Raw genomic sequence first — 17,037 nt, forward strand, 5'->3', positions numbered from 1 at the left:
GTACATTTCCCATTCACAGCCATTTGTAATTCAGTCTTCCTGAGTCATATGTAGTCTTGGAATAATGATCCTCAAGTTTTTTCTTTTCCTTTGAACTTATCTGTTCTCCTTTTAACATCAGTGAATTTTTTAATATTCAGAAATTAAATTATATGATGCTGCTGCTTATATGAATCTAGTCTTATATTCATGAATAGAAAAGCTTTAGTTCTTTCTCATTTAGGCCATGAAATGTATGAAATCTTTATTTCAACCTTGGTGATTCACTCTTTTGTGTGGTGGGAAGGATTTTCTTAAGATATCTCTATAAAGCAGTTTCAAATCTCACAATAGATGCATGCTATATACCCAATCCTGAAGTTCCTTCAGAGTGAAATAATTTGCATTGACTTCCAAACAACAGCAGAATATATACGGTCATACCAAAACTTTCAGATAGGTGCAGGTTCAAGCATCAAGATGAGATTACCCAAAGGACCAGATCTATAGGCCGTTCTCTTTGTTCAAGGTGGAAGGAAATGAACATTATAACTGGCATCTAATTTAAACTCTATTTATGACTGTTTATAATTTGAACATAGCAGAATGAAGATAGAATCTAATACTTTTTCATTTATTAACTTAGTAAAAGAATAGCGACTTTGAAAACAATTTCTGAATACCTAGATAGTGAAAAGAGAGAAAGTGGTAAAATAAAAATCTATGTAGATAATCACCTGATAATGATTCGAGGTTTTCAAAATCAGTATTAGTCTAAAATACTACCATTTTAGATGATATGTGTATCTTGAAGGTATCTAATTTTCAGAAAAATAAATGGGAACAGCATTTCTTTAGAAATTAATCCCCTTGTGATTTTAGATAGGAAATTATAGAGCAAAAGTACATATGTGTGGAAATACTAATGTCATAACGTCTTGCCTAGTTATAATTTGTTTCTCCCAACATATATTCATGGAATGACAGAATGTCCGGAGTAGGAAGGGACCCACAAGGATTACTGAGTTCAATTCCTTGTTCTGCACACAACCATCCCCAAGAGTTACATCATGTGCCAAACAGCACTGTCCAAATGCTCCTTGGGCTCTCTCTGGCTGGTGCTGTCACCACTGCCCTGGGGAGCTCTTCCAGTGCTCAACCACATATTGAGACTTTTTCCTCCCTATTTTATCCCTGCTTCATGAAACACACTCTTCAAATCCTGATTGTTTATAAACCTCTGCTGCTTTTCCTGCCACAGATTTTCATTTGCTTTAAATCAGGGTCTGTGTGTTTATATGTAAAGACATAATCTTTAAACACGTTATTGAATACTATTTTTCTCAGAGCTCTCTTTTCTTTTTCCAACGCAGAGATGAGACATAATTGAATATTTTTGGTTCTCTGTGTACATTTTTCAGATATATCTTTGACTGCAGAATTTCTTATCTTGAGTAAGAGTTCTTCTAAACAACATATAGCTATGGTGTCCAAATATTTGAAAAGTATTTGATAACTACCTTCGTAACTACTTCTTATCGCATAATGTTATCTACCTGACAAGTAAAAAGATGGGATAAAATAAAAAATCTTCTGCAGTTTTGAGTAGTAGTTTGGAAATGTCTAAACCATTATTGTTTTCAGACTCATAAAAATAAAACATCCTGAATTGACCAAAAAAGCAAAATATGAATTGACCAAAATTCTTCTCCTGTGCAGACCCTAAAATGACAGACTAGCGATAAGTTGGCTCAAATTAGGAGAATTTAAAGAGGATACTCTAAAATGAGTTACATCCCCTTTGTCTTAACCAATCCCTTTCCACCAATAAGGAATAAACACTAGTAGATATAAGTGAAAAAATACCATTTACCTACAAGTGGAACATCAAAAAGTAAAAAAAACCCCAAACCAGTAAATAACCACTAGATACAAAATTGCTAAATCTCAGGAACACCCCAGGAGCAAAGAGACACCCAAAATGCCGGAAATACCCTTCCCAAGATGGTTCCCATGTATCTTGAAAGACAGAGGGAAAAATGGGGCCAGCTCTCTCCCCAAGATGGTGCTCTCCAGGTGGCCCATGGTCTGAGAGGCCAAGGGAGAAATGGTGATGCCCAAAAAGAACCCTCCTGGGAAGGTGGCAGCTTACGGAGCTGCCCTAGTGGCAGATGAAGAACTGCCAGCATGTGTGGGGTCAGCTCTGCCTCCCACCATTTCCTCCTGCTGACCACTGCACTCTGCTGGGGCTGGTGCTCATGTCCTGACCCACTGCTGTGTCCACTCTGTCGGTGCTGACACGGGGTGAGCCAGCCCTATGGGACCAGCTCAAGCTTCACTGCCTGTGGAATTTGCAAGATTCACTCTAAAGATGATTTCTAATTGCTAAATGCTGTTCTTCCAAATTGCTACAGTGGCAAGCCCAGAAACCAAAGCAGTCCTTTCAAAAGGGCAACATCCATCTTCAGCAAACTCCACCAGGCAAAGGGAGTCAGCTTGGGTGCCCTGGCCTTCTAAAGGGACCAGCACGTCCCAACTGCCCCACAATTCTGGTTCTGGATGTGCTGGGGTTTAAAGAGACAATAAGAGATCAATATGAAGTACAATGACAGTCTGGGTTACCCACCAGAGAAGCGTAACAGGCGAGCTAGTCAAATTAAACAGCTCAGAAGCCAGCTATTTGCAGATAATTTTATATGCTCTCCAGCACTTTTAGTAGATTCCATTTCACAACAAGAGAAGCATAAATGACATTTCTATCTAATTAAGAGACAATGACCCAAAAAGTAGAGTGGGTGGGTGTTTGAACTTTGTGCAAAAATATAGCTGCATAGTGCAGAGGGAATCTTGTTGAGGGGCGAGCAGGTGTATGCGTTCATGCGTCCATGTGTGTGTCCATGTGTGTGAATCTGTGTGTCTATGTGTGTGCAAGTGTGCCCATGTGTGCCCATGCATGAAGCAACACAGAAAATTCTGCAGCAGAACAGGAGTCATCTGACAAAACCTTATACAATCTGTGATCCTTCTCTGAAACTCCCAGAGCCCAAATGCTGGAAATACTGGAAGGGTTAACTGCCTGAGCAGCTAGTACTACAGTGTTAGATCATGGGGAAAAACACTGTAGAGGAGACTTAACTTCTGATTTCTTTAAGTTGCAGAGCCAGGGGAATCACTGTTAGCTTGTCTGCTCATGCTTGCAGTGAAGCAGAAATCTCTCTCACATGGAGTTTCTTTCACAGGGAGAGAGAAAGAGGAAACTCATGGAGTTTCTTTCCTCAAGGGCAGTAGATGATTCATGAGAGAAGTTGTAGGGAGAGACTGCTCACAGAAACAAAGGAGGGGAAGAGGAAAGCAGAATGAGTAGTAATAGAGGACTGGAGATATCAGGGAAATTTGTGAATAGGTTCTTTAGTCAATTAGCATTTCCCTGAAATCAATCACTATATGCTTTAGATCCATGTTGCTTGGCAGAGATAAGGCATTTGTACATTTTTAAGGACTAAAAATTGTGATCCAAACATAGTACCTTAGAGAGCTTCTTCAGCCTGTTCTTGTACCTTCCAGTGCACAGACCTAGCCAGTGTCAAAAGCCAAAACTTTTTGTGGATTTCACAGAAAAGGAATTGGGAATAATTTTAGGATAAGATAATTGCACTGTATAAACTAGGATAATTATTGGCAATCCCTAAATGCAATTATGTTGTGTGTTTAAATTAATAATTATACTATCTTTGTCCAAAACTTTCAGTTACTCTCTGCCTTCTTATAACTTGTCCAGAATACTGAAATCTTCTGAAGCAAGCTCATGCCTTTTGGGAAATTAAAATTCTTCAGATTTATTAATAGTGTATTAAAATACTTTCATTAATATTGAACCTCCAAACCCCATCTGTTTACAGCAGAAAACTTTCAAATCACACAGATTATACTTTTCCTTGCTAACTTCGTTCATATAAATCAACATATTTCCTTGGAGGGAAGGAGAGAAATAATATTTGGAATGAAATGGTTTCATGATGCTATCTTAAAGAGCAGAAAATTCTCAGACTCTTCCGTATGTAAAACCAACTCATCTCAATAGGAGTAATTCTCCAGCTCATATTTATCTCAGAAATTATATCCACTTCATTTTGTCGAAGACTAAAGTTTCACAGCTTCTCCAGTTTGTCATTGCTCCTAATAAATAAACAAACCAACAAATCCATGACATTAGCAGGCATAGCTAGCAATCCTCAGAATATTCTTAGTAGAAATATGGCAAATATTGCCATTTTCCTGTCACAGTGTGTTCCTGCCAGAATCAGTAGTTTTCTGAGTGAAGACTAAATCATAGCTTGACTTTACCAGCAGTAAACCTGTCTGTTTTCCATTATATTTGTATGTTAGCAAACTGTAATCATTTAAAATAAATTCTGCTCAGACATATAGAAATCTGAAGTCATTGGGCCATGTTCTGCTTTTTTTAATTCTGGCTTTGTCATGGGGTCTCTGGGATCCTTTCCAGCACCCTGCCCCATACCTCTGTCTTCTCACTCATTCCCCCTCCGCCCCCTTTTTTATTTTGTCTTTTTACAAGCTTGGAAATAAAAAGCAGGAACTTTATTGCAACGGATAAAAACACATGAAAGATTGTTAAAGTATTTGTATAGTTTTAGTCCAATTAACTTTTGTAACAAGTTTGTTTCCTTGCAGCCACCTTGAATGGGTTGATTTCATGCCCTGATCCAATGTCTACTGAACAGAAATTGAGGACTGACATCTATTTCAAATTAATTAATGCACCGGATTGGGCCCATAATTAATTTATACTCTTGTCTAATGCAATCTATTGGACGGAGTTATTTTTGACCTCTTTTAGCTACAGTTAATAACTGTTTTTATTACATTTACTAGGCAAATTACTTATGCAAATATATCAGACATGTTGTTGGTTTTCAAGGGTCTCATGCAAGGCCCATTAAAATCAATATGAGTTATCCCATTTACTTAAATGGACTTCAGAGCAAGCTGTAATACACCTGAGGTGATGCTCCCTAACAGCATATGTGGTCACTTTATTTCATGCTCCCTGGTGTTGACTCTAATGGCAATGTCCACTAGGTTTAACTAGAATTCACTGTTACAAGTGATATATAAATATAGATGGAGACCTACTCTGCACCAGAGATCTTTGTATTTGAAGAGGAAAGGCAGAAAAAAGGAGGATAGCCTGGAGGTGTTGCTTCATTCAAATTAAGCATGTTTGTGTGCTGCTTGCTGGGGTAATGACTGTCTAATACAAACATTTATTTTATATTAGCATTTGGGTAATTCTGTGGTTTTCTCTGACTGATTGCCTGTGATTCATGAGCAAAATATTTGCAGTGCCAACCTGTGAAGTTTGCTTTACAGTCAGGAAACAGGATCATATGCTCCATGGCTGACAAAGACAATAATACAGCAAACATAAGTGTACAGAAAATGTTCATCAAAGAACAGTAAGCCTTTAACAAATCTCTATCCCACAAATATATAATTGTGTCCTTGACAATGAGCACTTATTGACTTAACACTTTTCATACTGTAAAGGCTTTTTCTCCAAAATCATCAGCTCATGAGCTCTATTTACTGTAAACATGGTTTGATAGTAGCACATTGCAATAAAAATGTATTTAAAAGGACATATTTGATCTGACAACAATGAAATACAGATATATCCGGCTGTAGTTATTGCAGTTCACAGAACAGTACATACCAAATATTATTTGCTTTAAACACTGGTCTGATTTTTATATTTTTTTTTATATCTACCTCAGCTACTTCTCATAAAAGTGTGAAGGTGCATGTGAGGTAGCACTTCTGTCCCGTAGATTATAACTCATCCAGCACAGCTGTGTGAGTAAGTTTCAAAAGATATAGGACCAAATTAAAATGTCAGGTTTTAGGACCTAATTAAAATGTCTTTTTTATGATATACAAGTAAATGTTATATGCACATTTTTAAACCCTTTCTCTTTAATTTTGGTTATTTGCCATTTGCAAGGTAAAAATAAGTGCAAAATAAAACACAAAGTGCAAAGTAAATAAGGACATGTACTCAGCTTTCTACTTGAAAAGTCATGATTTCTTTAGCTATAATGGAACATCAACAATTTACTGCTGTTTTTCATGTGAATCCAAATTCAGACTCACTGCTTTGCAGTGCAGAGGTTATTTTTGTTGAAATTTTTTTGTTTAGTTTGCTTTTCATCTTTGTGCAAACACTGAATTCTTGAGGATTTTTTAGTCGTGCTTTTCAGTGAGCATGCAGCCTCGATACAAAAAGCTAAAGCTTTTATACTGTCTTCCTTAGAACTCATCATTGTCAGCAGATTTATCTCCAAATCCTTAAACAGTTTCAAACAGATAATGCTTTTGAAAAAAGCAACCTGTACAATGTCTCCTGCACCCCTGAATGTGGTCTGAAAATGAGAGTCACACGGCACTCAGGAGATGAGTGCTGCCTTGGGAACATCTTTTCTACATTTGAGAAAAGGTGAGGGGAACATTTTCTTGGCATGCCAGTGTTAGGCAATTGTTGAATCAAACAATATTAAGTGACGGAAAGGATGTGTGGGCCACAAATGGTCCCATTTGCATTGAAAAGGCTTCACTTCAGATTCTGCTGTTTAAATGACTTTCATAATAAATATGTACAAGATGAAAAGGTTAGGTTCCCAGGTATGCTAAGTTTAAAGTTAGTTTTTATTGCTAAATTGTGTGAGTGTACTACTGTGTGAGTCAGCACATGGAGGGTGTTTCTGACGAGTCTCTCATTAGTGCCAGCTCGTTTTTCACTGCAAACCACATTGTGGTGTTAACACCTTTGTTTAATTCTTCACAGTGGCAAGAAAACAGAATTAATATTCCCACTTTTAGAAGGAAATGTGTCAGTAGCAGATACTGCAATGATGAGCTTAAAATAAATAATTACATAGACGGTAGTTTTGAATACAAGTAATTAGTTTTGCATTAATGTTGCCGGAGATTTCAATTGGAATTAGTTAATTATTTTCTACATTTGCATATTCTTAATTAGCTTTTTTTTAGTTGTTAGCTTTGTACAAATTATTGTTTTGATAAATTTTCAAAATTTTTACCAGGCACATTTAATTTATAATTAGGAAAAACATTTACAAACTACCTTATGTAAAGAAAATAGGTTGAATTTTGGGGTAGAGTTTTGACAGACCATGGCAATAACAACCTCTTATAGAATGCCAACCAGAGCACAATTTTCTATGGTATCTGAAACCAAACACATGTGAACTAATTAACATATCATGTGAGTTAATAAGCAAGGGATAGTCCTATGAACTTTGAAGTACATTCTCATCTTATGCACTGTTCTGATCTAAAAGGATTTTACTTATTTCAGGGTATGACTTAGATTTTTTTTTAATGTAGTGCAAATATAAAACAGACCTCAGTAAGACCCCTGGATAACCCTACATCTAACTCAACCTGGACACATCTTTGCTGCCCTTGGTGAATATTGCACACTCAAATATAATTGCTATGCAAGTCAGGAAGAACTTCATCCTAAAATTATTTTCTAACAATCAGAGGGAATATGATATAAAATAGTAGTAGAAAATAATAATAGACAACAATATTAATAATAATAACAATAGAAAAATAATCATCCCCATTCAGAAAGAGCATTCACGCATTTCTCTAAATACTGAATTTGGCACAGAATTATTTACATGCATAAGCTCATTATATGATTGGGCACATAAGGCTAAACTGATCAGGGTTACAAAAGCCTGAAAATAATTTTAAACTCAAGGCCAGATTCATAACAAGCAACACATTAAAGAAATGTTGAGTTTAAGAGGGGATTTCAGTTTACAGAACAAATTTGGGTAGAAGCATGTGAATAAACATATCAAGAACAGGAAATTAAACTGGGTCAGAAATGCTCACAAATGTATTATAAACGCAATCTCTCCTGCAACATAAACAGGCAACCACAGCAAAGTCAACTACATTGTATCTGTGTGAGGTTAATTTCCGTAGCATCAGAACAAATACAGAAAAGCTAACACAGGACTATGCAAGGACAAAAGAATGTGTATAAGCAGAACTGACTGCAGCTTAAGTCATTTTCACTGCTTAAATGCCCCCCAGGCACTGTGAGGAAAGGCTCAGAAATAGCAGAAAGAAAAAAAAGTACTTTCAAATATAATCATACTTTTTTTTTTTTTCCCAGAGCAAATGCAAACTAAAAATCAAAAATATTTTTTTTTACTCCACTGTACAAGATTTGACAGCATTAGTTCAGTATCAATGGAGAGAGAATTATGTTCTCTCAATGACATTTCATCAGTATCTTGGCAGGATCATGGCCTTATATATAGTTCCTATATGACAAAAAAAATTCAGCATTTTCATGGGCTACTATTATTATCTGGTAAAGTATAGGATCAAAGTAGAAAAAAATGCAAAACCTAGAATACTTTTAATCTACCAAATCAATCCACTATGTGATCTGAATGTGTATCATCAACTACAGAAAACCAACTTCCATAAGCCTTTTAAAGTAGAATAGATTTTTTTTAGACTAACACATTTATAAAACACATATGAAATCACAATCTTTTCAATCCCAAGTAAAAGTTCACATCTTTTAGGTATACGTGGCATAATTCTGAATATAAACAGTACAAAAGATCACCAGGTTATTATTTTCACCGAGTCAATAATAATTTTTGTTATTTTATGTTTACACTATACCCAGCGAATCAAATACATTTTTCTAGTAGAAAGATTTAATTAAATTAGGGATGTGAAATACTGTTAGGCATCTTCTATTGTATGAAGCTTTTCAATTATGATTTTCTGATATAAAGTCAACTTGAAAATCAAAAATTTCTAACCTATAGAGGGTCTGAATTAAAGAGAACTTTGAGCTCTTTCTCCTTACAGCTGCTTCACAAGAAACTGGACGGTAAACTAATGCTGATATTCTCTTCACCTGAATGCATTAACAGTTAATTTATTTGTACAAAAAGCTATTGTTATTTATGATGGTGGTATCTTGAAACTGAGCATGTTTTAACAAAGCCCTCACACTGTAAAACCCCAGCCTGGTTTTGCAGAATACACAAACATACTGATATGACCAGAGGATTAAAAGTCATAAAATCATGCCAAAATCTATGTACTCTCTTACAGTGTCATGCCTTAATGCAGCAGTAACATTGGACATCTGAGTCCAGAGAACAATGCTTGCACCATTTCTAAAGACGAGATGAAACGCACCCATGACTTTTTGTGCTTGTCTACTTTGCCTCAGCCCAAGTCAACAGCAAAATTCCTCCTGTGTTTATGGACGAAGTGACATTAATTTGTCTTACCTTGTCTCTAATGATCATATTATATTTTTTACTCAGCTGCTGCAAATTGACCTTAAAAGAAAGATTAAAAGTATGGAGCTGAATTCTGGAGGTTTTTCTCTTTTCCCTGCACATAAAAAGTACAGGAATCCATCACATTGCTTCCCTGGGAGATGCTGATGCTCTAAAGAACACAACATTAGCACAGCCAGCTCCTTAGAAATTAGTTTCCACAAATAGATCTTGTGTTTCTGCTGATAAAATTTACTTGCAATGGTTTTCATAGGAAAAAAGAAAGACTTAGGTGTCTGGGACAATTTATTTATATACATGATCACAAAAGGTCTCCCCAGTATCTTCTTCTTTCAACAATGCAAATAAGCATGGAATATTTATTTAATTCATTTATTTTTTGTCAGCTGTCTGAATTTGTTAAAGTTCAAAAATAAAAACCACATTTTTCTTCAATTGTATCCTGGAAGCCTATCTAGTATTTTTTAAATTTAATTCTCTATCACATCAAGCTGCGCTAAAGAGTCAGAGTAATAATAAACTAGATCAGTAGAAGTTTTTATTGTTACTTTATAAAAATCTTTTTCTTAATTTAACTTAAAATTATAACTTGAGGGCTATTTTAGAGCTTTCCGGATATCCAGTGAAAGACAAGATTTATTAATATTTTGGTATTAATCCTTCTATGTATACATGGCAAAAGAAGTAATAGGATCAAAATAAATGCTGATTTAGAAGCAAAATGTTGCAACAACAATAATGGAGTTAATATTAGACAAAAAATTTTTAATACTGCGTTTTGCACTTAGGAGCTGTGTTTTTATAAAAGTTGGGTTCCTTTTTTTTAAAGAGTTTAGTAACCAAAATCAGCTGCATTCCCAGCAGTTCCTATCTCAAAGGCAGTATGAATGACTACTGAAAGAGCAGAATCCCTAACCATTCCTTTTCCTCCTGTAGGATCAGCTGGTCCCCACCCTCCCACCTGCAGCGGTGGCGAGTTCCCGTGCGCGTACGTGCTGCAGTGTTTGTCCCTCGCTGCGCGGTGCGACGGCGTCGAGGATTGCACGGATGGAAGTGATGAGATGAGCTGCCCCATGGAGATGCCCACCACCACATCCCCAGGCTCCTGCAAGGCAGCAGAGTTCCTGTGTCCTTCCCAGGGCTGTGTCCCGTCCCTCCTGCTCTGTGATGGGGTGCCCGACTGCCGCCTCAGCGAGGATGAGGCTGGCTGCCGTAAGTTACATCCATGGTGCTGGTTTTGGCAATGGTCACTTACACACCCAAACTTTCTTTCCTGAGTTTTAGAAAAGAAAAAGATCAGCACAGTGAAGTTTAGTGTAAAATTCATCATTCCCTTGTCAAATAAACCCCTATTTGTGTCACTTATAATGCATTATTGCAGAGATGCTTTACATTTCTAAATAATTTTGCTCATGCATATTAATTTCCTTGCTATAATTTAGTAAGTGTTTAAGAAAACTGCAATCGTGTTTCTGTTAATATTTACAAGCATTTCCACATTTTTTCCTTAAATCAGTCAGCTGCATTTGCATTGCCTCTGTAACTTCTGATCATATGACAGAAAGATAGGCTTCTGCAGTTCTATTATTCAGTAACATTTAAGGCAGTCCTGACCTTTCAAGGATTTTGAAATCAACTCTGTTCATGAAAAAGCAGCAATCTCTGCCCCAAGCGAGGAAAAGGGCTCACAAACAAAACACAAGGTCAATAGGCTTTGAAATGTAACTGCAATGAGATGCAGTGGAAAAGCATCTGAAACAAATAGACACAAAAGTGAGTGTCTGCCATTTAAAAATGTTTCATTATTAGCAGGTGAACTGAGGCCAAATGTTTCATTCCAGGAATTTCAATAATTAGCTACTCAGAAAAAGAAAAAAGAAAAAGAGGCTTTTTACATATAAACATTTTTCTTCCTAAACCTGTCACATTCTAAAAATTTTTAAACATTTTTCTCATCCTTATCAGAATGAAAAAAATTGGTAAAAAAATATCAGTTTACAGTGGATTAGAAATTCATGTTATTTAATATTTTCTATCAAATCTATTAAATATAAAGGCAGGCTACTGCACATGCCATTTAATTTAGCAGTTTACCAAACTAGCATGGATTTGGCAGACTATCCATGTAAGTCTTTTGTTTTGAAGTGAACTCTGTGGTTTTGTTGGCATAAGACATGATTTTGGAGATAACTTTGATGTTAAATTCTACATACCCCAAAGACATGTAGAAATTTTGCATGTTCCTTTCTTCAAATAAACCTCTCATGGTCAAATCTTCATTTGACCTTGTTTCCTCCTCAATCTGTCCTCTGGTAGAGACATCCATGCTGTGTTCTATTACAAGTGCATCCCAACTCCACACCACAGAAGCTGATGTGAAACCTCAAAATTTGAAAGCCAAAAGATTTCCATGATTTTGTGTATTACCCAAACAACTGAGATATTCTTTTGTTTTGTTTATTTTACTGCTTTGACTTCAAAACAAAACCCAGGGGTTAAGAAGAAATTAAGTCCTGGTCTATTCAAAGAACAAATATTCTCCATAGATATTTCAGAACTTTGGGTATCTCAGTCTGAAGGAAAATTAGTCAAGTCTGTACTTCATTGTTACTCCAAAATTTGGTTCACAGTAAATAAACATGCAAGCCTTGATAGTATAAGATAGAAATACAGAAGCAGAAATTCTTGTTTCTTCACTGAAGAGGATAATTCAGAGAAGCAAAGCAAAGCAGAGGAGAAGGCAAAGAAAAAGAAAATTATTTGTGCTAGTTTGGAATTAAATCAGTGGAAAGCTGATTAGTGTCACAGCTGGTGCTGAGATCCAGCTGTGTACGCCATGAGAGCACAATGTTTAATCTTTAGCTTCCTACTTTTAACAGGTGAAAACCCAAATAAATTTGTCAACTGGGGAAGGCCAGAGAGAAAAAGTAAAAATCTCAGAAATTTCATTCTTTTATTGAAATTTATGCATGATCTATAAAATTGATTGTTGTGCTAGTAACTCCAACCTATGTGTACTCCAATAATAGCACAGATTGAAAGTGGGGATTTATTTTTTTAGATTTTAGATGGATATTTTTTCCTTGGTGCAGATCAAATCTACCTGTTCATTTTAGAAAACTTCAGTTTAGGAATTACTGACACTTTCCATTTTGTGTCCAATAGCAATTTTATTCATTTAAGTGCAAAACAAAACACTTAACACTATTTAAGTGTAGAACAAAAAAGTTCTGGGTTCTGAATTCTGGAATTCATCAGGGAAAGTTTTCTTTTGTGATAAAGACTATTTGTCAAAACGCATCTTGCAAAGATTAAGGATAAAGCCCTAAAGGAGGCCAGGACAAAAAAACCCCAACCAAACAAAAAAACATTGGTCAAGTCCCTACTACAAACACAGTTTCTACCACAGAAATGCTTTTCTTCATGACTTAGGAATTTATGCAGAGAGAATTTCCTGTAGAGTTCACATAGCAGTTAGGTTGTACAACGTTATGCTAATACTGTTTTATTTCTACTAATGAAGTGGATTTTGTTACTTGTTGCATTTAACAAAAAAATTCTGGAGCTGATTTCCAGTTCAAGATGTTCTACTTGGCTGGCTCTCTTCTTGCTGACAGTTTTAGTGGAGGGTATATTACCTCACCTATTTAATCTTTTATTTGCCTGATTACAATACTAAGGTTGTAAACCAAACATATTAACACCAGTGGGATGTATACGTTAGTTTTCCACAGACCAACATCCTTTTCACCTGATTGAAATGCTAATAGCAATGGATAAAAAGTAATTTTTCAGTTTTCTGTAGTGAACCAAAATGTATATCTTGTAGTTTTGGTAAGTGTTAAATACCTATGAAATATTAAAAATTTTATACTTTCAAAGTGGCTGTGATATCATTATACCTTCTACTGGTTTAGTTTGCACCTGGAAAATTAAATATAGATGAAAATTGGACATTTTTATGTTCACATCTTTACTGTTTTTAGTGCCTCCATGTGGTCTTAATATTCTTTAGCTCAGCACCAATAACTTGGTGCCATTGTCCTTAACTGCAAAATTTTCAACCATTAGGTCCATTGCTATGACTGTCCCCTCTATAATGTGTTAAAATAATGTGTAAACAAATTGATTCCATCATTTTGAAACTAGTTTCTGAATGAGAGTTAATTATGTTTGCTGATACCTTTTTTATGGGTTTTCTTTGGGATTTTGCAGTATACACTCCTTCGCAAATATTACATGGGAAAATTTGGTTTCTGTACCATCTGTGCTCTGTATTTGTTTACTTATTTAGCATCTCAGTAGTAAAGTTGCATGTCTTTGAAGATGAAAGCTTGGAGAGGTCACACAGATGCAAGTTTGCATCCTACAGTATGAATCAAGTTTTCTGCTAGTTTTTGAACTATGAGAAAAAGAATACAGCTGATGATAATGACCATGTTACTTTTCATTTCAGCCATTAAAGACTGTTCCAATGGTTCTTTGTTATGTGCTTCAACTACTCAATGTATACCACTCTCCCAGCGTTGTGATGGAGTTGTAGACTGCATTGATTCCAGCCTTGATGAGTCTGGCTGTTCAGGTATTTAGTTTTGGATAAAAATATAATTTGAAAGAAAGAAAGTATAGTTATTTCCTACTGAATGTTTTGGCAGTCCTCAAACTTGACTGAAGTTCCTCTGCTAAAACTTTGTCAAATTACATTAGACATCAATTTTCGTGATGAAAGTATGACACATATGAAAGTGAGAAAAATATGCTTAAAATCTTAACATCTTCATAAGAGGTGTTTCTTACCATATAAATACATTGCTCAAAAAAGCCCCAACCCTTTGTAGTGTACTTTTAAGACTTCCCTTGATTTAGCCAGTTGAGTTAACCCATATTGTTAAGTAAAAGGTTTGCTTATTTGTGGGTTTTTTGTTTGTTTTTTTTTCCAAGTGTATTACAAATCCAGATTGGAAAATAAACTAAATAGCATTTGTTTTAACACAGCGCATTTGACAAAATATTCAGGTTTGATTTGTAGTAGTTAAATGGTGGATAAAAATAAGTAGAGGACAATAATACACATTCAATGTGAATTAGACTTTTATTAACAAAATCTAACAAATACATAGATGATGGTGATATAAATAATTTAATCTAGATTCAAAATGTCCCCTTCAATTACAGAAAGGTACTGCTGCTCTTCCCCAAGACGGATATAAACTCTTGACCAGTTCTGTGCTGACAGCACTCTGCCAGCTTTGCTCAAGTTGCATTAGCTGAGAATTTAACTCTCTCTTTTTATAATTTTTATGAGTTATGTGATAAAATTCACAACACATATGCATTGCAATGATATAATTCATTATAATATATTAAATGTCTATTCACATACTACAATTTTTACAAACACTTATTGGTAGGAGGCATCCACAAGTTTCTGTGGGAGTGAAATTTGACCACAAGTATTATGTTCACTATCTCTCATAGCATCATGAAATGGTTTCCATTGGAAGGGACCTTAAAGATCACAAATTTGCAATGCCCCTGACTTGGACAGGGACACCTTCACAAGCCCAGGTTGCTCATGTGAGAGAAGGAATCATACTTGAATATTAAAAAATACCACTTCTATAATGATGAGAGAATTCATACTTGGTAAATTTGATTTTTAAAAATTATTTTAAATTAAAATAATTATGAAATTAATTAAATATAAAAGAATATAGAACATAAACTAGTAGACATTCATAACAGTAATTTAAAAATCTTCCACAATTTTTTCCAGAAAGCAGACCTTTTAAGTAAGTAATGCACTTTTCAAAATTTAATCCTGAAATTGGAGATGTCTACACCGAATAGCACTGTGATATGCTGCATGAAACAATTTCATTTGGCATATATTCAAAACTCTTTGGGTGTAATTAGTATATTACCAGTTATTTTCATACTGAAAAAGATTCAGAGGATTTTTTTTCTTTTTTGAATTTGAGTTTTTTCTTGCTAAAGCAATGTAAAATTAAGCTTCGGTAAAATTAAATGTGATGATGTGGAAATACAAGTTAAGGGACATCAAGAGGTTTTAAAAGAGTATCACTAAGTACTTCAACACCTTTTGTCTTTTAAAGCCTGATTTCCCTCGTTCTTATGAGAATGTGATTTGTTAAAATTCTGAATATCTTTAATAAAAGGATTGGTCACAAAGAATGTCTGTTCACCAGCCCTATATAAAACCTATTACTAATCATGTAGACAGGTAATAATTAAATATTAGATCAATTCTTTTGGGTCTTATTTTATATATTCCCGTTGTTTGTAAATTAAGTAAGTGGCAAAAATTCTGGAGTCAGAGGAAAATCTCATTTGAGAAAAATTTGAAGCTTGTTCAAGTGCAGCATCAGGATTTCAGTAAGCTCAAGACCACAAGACCACTCCATCGCTTGTAATATTCTTATGACTTCACATTTGTATCACCAAGTCCAGATCTAAAAAAAGGAAGTTTTGGAAGTGCTAAGCTCTCAAAAGGACAAGTGTGAATATTTTGCCATTTTGAAAATCAGATAATGACAAATGAAATAAAAAAGAGGGGGAAATCACAATTTTTACCTTTATGTTTGCAGCTTGTCCTGAAGAATACTGCAAAAATGGAGGAAAATGCATCCTCAAAGATGACATTCCATTATGCCAGTAAGTTTCATTGGCAATTGACTTGTGCTTGAGTGTGGAGAAAGCTGCTGTTGAAACAGGTGGTTTGGTCTCCAGGGATTGAAATTATATTTGGTAGAAGTGTATTTAAAATATTCTCTGTATGTCTACACTATTTTTATTTACACTTGGTGAGTTAAACCGCATTTTGAGAAGAATGTTATTTATCAGATAGAATTTTCTGTAACTTTTATCTTTCATTTCATGAGACAACCTGTTGGCCTGACACCCTAAGTTTTCTGGCTCATGTTTCTCATCAACATTTCAAAACACGTTTCTGTGCCTTATTTGCAGCAGGTGTTGTATACCTCAGATGAGATTTTACAGCAGGCCACATACTCATCTTCATCTTCCTGTTAGGCATTTGGAAAAAAAAAAAAGGGTTTTTTCCATTTATCCCCCCCAAAAAAGGGGTTTAAAATATGCTTGCATTTTTTTTTCTGGAAATACTCTCCGAAAAAAAAATGTATGAGCTATTAGAAAGAGTCTCAGGATATCTGAAGCACCTCATTTACACAAGATATCACTGTTTCCCTTTGGGAAATTAGAGGAGACTTTCTAAGTGCAAAGGAAGTGATGGTATGTGTTATCTTGCTTTTGTCTTTCACATGCTTCAGTGGAGCTTGCCAATTTGCCAAATTACTAAAGAAGTAACTGTTTTATCACGGTAGCTATCTTAGTCAAGATTAGATACTAAGGTTTTCTCCTGGTTGCCAGGAGATGCACATTATTAAGCCTGCTTTGTCTTTCAAGACAGGTTTATCCTTGATTGGATGAAGAAATGTAATATATAACATAGAAAATATAGGGACATTCATATAGGGTATTTCAATTGGGTCTCAGAAAAAACTGTTAACTACCTGCAGATTTCTCCAAAAATGTACACTATAATAGAACAGAGAATAGTCTCTTGACAGAGAAGGGCAAGAGTCTTGGAATTTCATCAATGTGGCTGCTTCAAAAATGTTTTAAA

The 17,037-nt window shown here is 35.2% G+C and overlaps 1 protein-coding gene across 1 annotated transcript in view; it reads left to right on the forward strand.

Annotated features, from left to right (window-relative positions):
• The window catches only part of MALRD1 (MAM and LDL receptor class A domain containing 1), a 271,411-nt gene that overhangs the window by 211,113 nt on the left and 43,261 nt on the right, over nucleotides 1-17,037 (forward strand). Inside the window, exons 34-36 of the mRNA XM_014312109.1 lie at nucleotides 10,308-10,583; nucleotides 13,828-13,953; nucleotides 15,980-16,046. Of these exons, the coding sequence (XP_014167584.1) occupies nucleotides 10,308-10,583; nucleotides 13,828-13,953; nucleotides 15,980-16,046 (469 nt within the window). The remainder of the gene's footprint in view (nucleotides 1-10,307; nucleotides 10,584-13,827; nucleotides 13,954-15,979; nucleotides 16,047-17,037) is intronic.

The sequence above is a fragment of the Geospiza fortis genome, unplaced genomic scaffold, assembly GCF_000277835.1.
Source record: "Geospiza fortis unplaced genomic scaffold, GeoFor_1.0 scaffold138, whole genome shotgun sequence".
In the NCBI taxonomy this organism is placed as follows: Eukaryota; Metazoa; Chordata; class Aves; order Passeriformes; family Thraupidae; genus Geospiza; species Geospiza fortis.